The sequence below is a fragment of the Triticum dicoccoides genome, chromosome 5A (genome assembly GCF_002162155.2).
Source record: "Triticum dicoccoides isolate Atlit2015 ecotype Zavitan chromosome 5A, WEW_v2.0, whole genome shotgun sequence".
Lineage (NCBI taxonomy): Eukaryota > Viridiplantae > Streptophyta > Magnoliopsida > Poales > Poaceae > Triticum > Triticum dicoccoides.
Window position 1 is genome coordinate 606,277,400 of NC_041388.1, and position 6,467 is coordinate 606,283,866.

General features: G+C 49.6%; 1 protein-coding gene across 2 annotated transcripts; it reads right to left on the minus strand.

The window, feature by feature from the left end:
- Positions 1 to 1,441: 1,441 nt before the first annotated feature.
- Positions 1,442 to 5,243, minus strand: LOC119303334 (protein NRT1/ PTR FAMILY 6.4-like). 2 transcript variants are annotated; one of them, XM_037580452.1, is made up of 5 exons: positions 5,088 to 5,243; positions 4,860 to 4,974; positions 4,517 to 4,734; positions 3,883 to 4,433; positions 1,442 to 2,751 (listed from the first exon to the last, which is right to left on the minus strand). In XM_037580452.1, the coding sequence occupies exons 1-5, from the start codon at positions 5,088 to 5,090 to the stop codon at positions 1,854 to 1,856; spliced, it is 1,785 nt and encodes a 594-aa protein (XP_037436349.1). In that variant the 5' UTR covers positions 5,091 to 5,243; the 3' UTR covers positions 1,442 to 1,853. The 2 variants fall into 2 exon arrangements, with proteins under 2 accessions (XP_037436349.1, XP_037436348.1); XM_037580451.1 differs by lacking the exon at positions 5,088 to 5,243 and having other exon boundaries at positions 4,860 to 4,980.
- Positions 5,244 to 6,467: the final 1,224 nt, after the last annotated feature.

Consider the following 6,467-nt stretch of genomic DNA (forward strand, 5'->3'; position numbering starts at 1 on the left):
CCATGAAACTCTTCATCATGAGATAGCCACTGTCCAATCAAAATTCTTCTAGGCATGCAAGGGTGATAAAAAAAATACCATATGGTTAAATGGTCTCATTTGCAAATCTAATGACCGGCGAGGTCTAGGTATTGTGTCCTCCAAGTGGATAAACATTGATCTCCTGTCCAACTGCCTTTGGCGCATAGCGAACAATGAGGGCGGGCTTTGGCTGGAGATTATCCGATCCAAGTACTTGCGGGGCCAAGCCTCTGGCGTTTTGTCAATGCTTCGGGGCCTCCCAATTCTGACAATCTATAATTCAACTCCTTTCGGTTCTCCGGATTGGTACTTCGATTTTTGTAGGGTCTAGCTCATCCACTCTATTTTGGATTGACCGTTCGATGGGTGATATGCCGTTTACTGTCCGCTTCTCGGAGATTTTCTCCATTTTCTCCTTACCCTATATCTCGATTGAGGCTGCCATTATTGATCTTGGGAGCCATGCTTTTCGTCATGCGTTTGGCATTGCTGAACAAGATGCTTGGAAGGGCCTCTTGGAGTGTGTGGCCCTTCACACCCCGAGTTCCGATCGGGACCGGGTCTCCTGGCACCTTCAATCCGGTCACCGGTTCTCCACTAGATCCCTCTACCATGCCATTGCTCCCTTGACTAGCCAAGAACCCTTGATTTTACTTTCGAAAATGAAACTCCCCTTGAAGATCCGGATTTTCATTCGGCGGTGGATTCATGGTCCAGTACCTTCAGGGGTAGAGGTACTCAAACGTCATGGACCGGATGATGGTTTGTGTCCTCTTTGTGATACGGCACCAGAGGACTGAAATCTATCTTATTCTGGTGTGTTTTAGCGTAATTCTTGTGGAGTTGCTTCAGGGAAGTGGTAGGTGGTGCCACACCAGCTTACCTGACCTCTTTGAGGAATTGATGGCCTGCCGGTAGGGACGCGCCACATTATGTGGATTGGGATCGGGGCCCTTTCTTGGACCCTTTGGACGATTCATATAATTAGCTAGTTATCAAACGCTTTCCGTTGCGACGCCCGATCGATGTGATATATAAATTTTGTGGCTTTATACAAATTTGGAGGCCGCTTAGCAGCACCGCGAATCATGCAGCCATTGATGTTCTATCGGTTGGCTTCAGGACCTTGGCTCTTCGCTTGTCTTCGCCCCTTCCGTCGCCATCTCCAGAGCCAGATTAGCCGTGATTGCCGCTAACCCCTGTGCGTCATTTTGTGGTTTTTTGCTTGTTGAGTTGGGGCCCTCAACATGGATCTGTTCCTATGTTTCATTTGTACTCTATGAGTTGTTTTCATTCTTTCTTTTGTTGGTACCCGTCGTGGTTCCATTTGTTAACTTTGGATGCTTATGCCCTATGGTGCTTTATTTATAAAATGAGGCGTAAAGCCTTTTTTAGTTGGTGCAGGTATGGTACTCACAAATGGTGCAGGAGAGGTCATCATTGCCTCCTGTCAACTGTTGTTCTACTAAAACGAATACACTTGATTTTTTTTTGAGAAAGAAATTACAAATGCAACGCTCACATACACACGAACACTCACCATTATGAACATACGCACGCATATCCTACCCCTAGGAGCATCTCTGAAAGACTGAAGCGGCAAACCTTGAGATTGACAAAGTCGCCCGATGCACTTTCCAATCGATGCGAACATCATCTCCCGCTGAACACACATCTCCGGAATGCCTAAAATAAAATTCAGAAAAATGTGAACACCCATGTCAAGTCTGAGAGACTTGAACTTTGATGGGCTGGTTCCACCAAAAAAATCTAACCATCTAAGTTTACACTCAATTTGCTATTCGTATGCATATCTTACAAACTCACACTCCCTACACATCCATCCCCACAGTGTTCTCACTAACCACAAGGACGCCGTCCGTCTCCTTTTTCGTGGTATCGTTGTCCCCCTCAGTGGGAGCCACAACCACTGACGTGTTGGGCTTGTACTCGTGCTGCCTCGCAATCACCACGAACAGAACGAAGTTGACCACCCCAAGCACAGCCAGCATCCAGTAGAACAAGTCAAGCCTCCCCCTATCCAGGTTATTCCGTATCCATGCCCCTCTTGTCACGGTGTGGACAAGGAAAACGAGGAAGCTACTCAAGAAGAACCCCATGGACAACGTGACCAGAAAAAGGCCCGTGCTCATGGACTTCATCCTCTCCGGCGCCTCGCGGATGAAGAATTCGAGCTGCCCCACGTACGCGAACGCCTCGCCGGCGCCCACTATGAAGAACTGCGGCACCAGCCAGAACGCGCTGATGGCAACTTGCGACTCCCCGTTCGCCGCGTCGCGGCGCATCTTCTCGACTAGCGCGGCCACGACCATGGCCACGGTTGCGAAGACAAGGCCCGTTCCTACGCGCTGGAGCGAGGTGAGCCCCTGCGCGCGGCCGGTGAGGCGGGCGGCGAGCGGCACGAGGAAGCGCTCGTTGAGGGAGGTGAAGAGGAGGATGGAGAGGAAGAGGAAGACGGAGAGGGAACCGGCGGGGATTTCGAAGCCGGCATTGAGGCGACGGTCCATGCGGGTGGCTTGCTCCACGGAGAATGTGGTCATCTGGGAGTATATTGTCCAGAAGAGGATGCAGGTGGACCAGATAGGCATCAACTTCACCACCATCTTCACCTCCTCCACTTCCGTCATTGTTGAGGTTGATGCCTGCTCCTGCTTTTTCGGAGTTGCGGCCAGGTCGACTTGATCCATCACTGCAGCTTTGTCGAGGCACCTGCATGGGGATCACAAAAGTTAATCATGCACATTTTAAGCAAAAACATGGACAAATATCGTATATAATAGCAGTCTTGATAAATCTCGGTCGATTGAGACTTCGTTATGTCTCGGTCGATGATACATTGATAAGACAGTCTATCTTAAACCACCCCACATGATTTATTTTTTCTCTATTTTTGGATCTGGATCCATTTGAGTTTGGAGCAGAAGATCCATGTACCCGAGTTATCCTTTTTGTTAGCTTCCCTGGCAACTCCATCTCAACGTCGACACAGACATGACACGGGGACAAGTGGCGTGCTCGTACTAGCGGAAGAGTACACATCATAATTATGAAGTCCTAGCTGTCCCGGACGAACGGTGCTAGTCCACAGTCCATGTTAACCATGGGAAATGATGTGGCTGATATCCAAAACACCATTTTGTTTATTTCGAATGAAATAAGATAAAATGATGATGGAAACAACGAACGATCGAGCAGTGATATTTGATATTATAATACGAACAGCTAGCCACATGCATATGATCCTACTCAGACAGCAAGTAGCACATCTTGTCAGCATCTTTAGGATGGAAATGGCCCATCCACCATTATTATTTTTGTGTGGTAGCATTTACAATTTCGGTAACAGAAAATTTTGTATCTCATGCATGTATCCAAAATTTAGGTAATTTAAAAAGTGGATTTCAATCTATCAAAATCGACTTAACTTTAGTAAAAAATGGTCAAATTCAAATATTGTTTGAACGAACTTCATTAACATGCTTGAAAATAGCACGTAGTTACTCGTCGGCATCTAGTTAATGCAAATGGCCTCCAAAAAGAGTGATGTAAACATGGTTTTCACTCAGTGAGATTTCGATGAAATTCACTGAATTTCATTAATTTCAGCAGACATTGAAATATCTACCTTCTGGCCAAAATATTTCAGCAATTTTTCAGTAGTACACATGAATTCAAATATTTTTCAAATTATTTTTCAAAAAAATTCAAACATGTAATTGAATTCAGGTTAATATTTCAGCGTTTTGACCGAAATGCAAACTGAAATCACTGATATTCACTGAAATTCGGTGATTTCGGTTGGTGCTGAATTTTTCTTGAAATATAAATACTAATAATTACCTGAGCCTGTCAGTATGGGCCACCTTGGCCGTGTGGAATCCATTGAGCTCATCGGCATTGGCAGGGGTCGGCAGCTTGCGCTTCTTCCACGCCGTCCACAGCACCCTACCGATGACCGTGAGCGGGCTCCCCGCCGGCCGCCGGTACCTGTACTTGGACGTCCCCGCCACGAGCACGACGACGCCGAGGGCCATGGCGGCGGCCGACACGCCGTAGCCCCAGCCCCGTCCGACGTTGTCCTGCACGTACACCAGCACGGTGACCGCGAACAGGGACCCTAGGCTGATGCAGAAGTAGAAGCGGTTGAAGAAGAAGACCATGGCGCGCTCCTCCCGCGGGTTCCGGCCGTCGAACTGGTCCGACCCGAACCCCGACACGTTGGCCTTGAGCCCCCCCGCGCCGGCCGCGATGACGTACAGCGCCACGTACAGCAGCGTCAGCTGCCCGCCGCTCGCCGGCACGCACTCGTGCCCCTGCGCGCCCCGCGCGTCCACGCACGGCGGCGGCCTCATGCTCGGCACCACCGTGTCCACCGCCAGCAAGCTCACGCCCTGTGTTGGTCCATCGGTTAGCGACGCAATGCATGCAGAAGCACGGTACAAGTGGAAGTGGATGCGTGTGGTAGGTTAATTACTGCGGCGGCGATGGTGGCCGAGACGGCGATGGTGAGGTACCGGCCGAGCTTGGCGTCGGCGAGGAAGCCGCCGACGATGCCTAGGAGGTTGAGGGTGCCCATGAAATTGGTGACGATGGTGGCAGATTTGGCGTTGGAGAGGTGCAGCTCGCCGACGAGGTACGTCACCAGGTTCATGGATATGCCCATCACGCACACACGCTCCGCAAGCTCCGTCCCTGCACCAGCAAGTCCAGATTAACGCCATTGATGGCTTTACACGCGCCCTGAGCTCATTAATACAGCCTTCAAATTCAAGTGCGCCGGCTGAATGCGGCGCACATGACGGCGTACGTATACGTACCTAGGATAAGTCCGGCTCCGAGCCATCCCCCGGTCTTGGATTTGTCCACCGGGTTGCCGCGGAAGTCGACGGCATCATCGGCGTCGCTGTAGCCGCCATGGCCGCCGGCAGAAACCTGCATGTGTTTGCACAGAACCGTGAGCAACTCGCCATGCAATCTCATGCAGATAACTAATCATCCTCATGCAAGCATGTGCATGCCCGCCCAGCTAATGTCTGGGCACTCACCATTGCCGGTGCTAGCTTGTGTACGTAGACAGGGAAGGAGGAGAGGAACGTTTGTGTTGTGAGGCAGGCTGAGAGGATGAGCAAGAGATCGATGATTTAAGCTCTCGTGGTTGTGGTTGATGCTGAGTTTCGCTGGTTGCTTGTCTGGATTAACTTCCGTTTTCTGGCCAGGTAGCGCGAAAAAGAGAAAAAGTGGAGATGATCTAGCGGCAGTGAGCGGGCAGGGACTGGAGGATGTATGCTGGCCACGTCTTTGCCATCGGACGGACAAGTAAGATGATGACCTGGGCGGTTGCGTGGTTTGTGACTTTGTGGTGGGTGGCTCTGGCTTGGCCAACATTTTCCGTGTAAGCTTTCTCCGTGTGGATTATGGACTCCGTACTATAAGCATATTCCGTACCGGTCCACCCGTAGGTGTAACACAACATCAGTATTTTTGAATGATGTGAAGATTGCTCACCACGCCTGCCTGCCGCGCGGTAGGTGTAACATCAATATAATCCTAAACGTGCGGACCTATTACTTGAGTTTTATGCCCTGTTCGATAATCACCCACTCACGAAATCTGCGGAGCGAGGAAACTGCAACTCCACCATTTTGAACTACATCTCCGCCAACTCCGCTCCCGGAGGTGTGGAGCGGAGCGATACCGAACAACGCCTTACTCTCTGGCTCTCTGCCCCCCTCTAATTTCAGCCGGTGCAGGCCCCTGTCACCAATCCTACTGACCCATGTTAATAGATCCGTTAAATACATAACAAAGCCCCTATAGCTCTATCATTACTCGTGTAAGATTATCGACTCCGTGATAGCACTTTTCTTTTGTATTTTGTTTCTCGAAAAACTTGTAGCTAAACCTGGGTGTATTGCACCCTTGATGATTTGTGGCTTCGAATATGCATCAATATTTTAGAAATGCATGTGTTTATGGCCAATGAGCGGCTCACATTATGTCACACATACGGGATAACTTGCACGCAAGATAGGGCACTTAGAGTTCTCATTTTTATGTAAAAAGATTGTAATCCCCTTTTTAATAGTTTTGTAGCCATATCTCGCCATACTACAGTGGTAGTAGTGAAGACATAGGGGTTAGCCGAGAGAGTTAAGTTGGACAAAAGAGGCATGATGGAGAGTTTGGCTTGGTGGCTTTGGAAGCACCAGAAATGGGTGCATCTTTGATAGGCAACACCCCTCCATCTCGTGCCTGGTGCAACAAATCCAAGACGACGCATGCCGATGGGCCAAGGCAGGGGCCTTCAGGTGAGATAGTTTGTTGCCCGAGAGATAGGCTTTTGTTATGGTGGGCAGAGCATCCCATGTCTCTGCTCCGGTCATTCACCTTTGTGCCATCGTCAATGAGCACGTGTAAGTGATGAC

Coding starts and splice junctions, on each gene's coding strand:
- LOC119303334 (XM_037580451.1), bottom strand. CDS start 4,980: ATGCAGGTTTCTGCCGGCGGCCATGGCGGCTACAGCGACGCCGATGAT. Junction 4,434..4,516: donor CGGCCACCATCGCCGCCGCA/GTAATTAACCTA, acceptor GGACCAACACAG/GGCGTGAGCTTGCTGGCGGT. Junction 2,752..3,882: donor GCCCATACTGACAGGCTCAG/GTAATTATTAGT, acceptor ATCCCCATGCAG/GTGCCTCGACAAAGCTGCAG.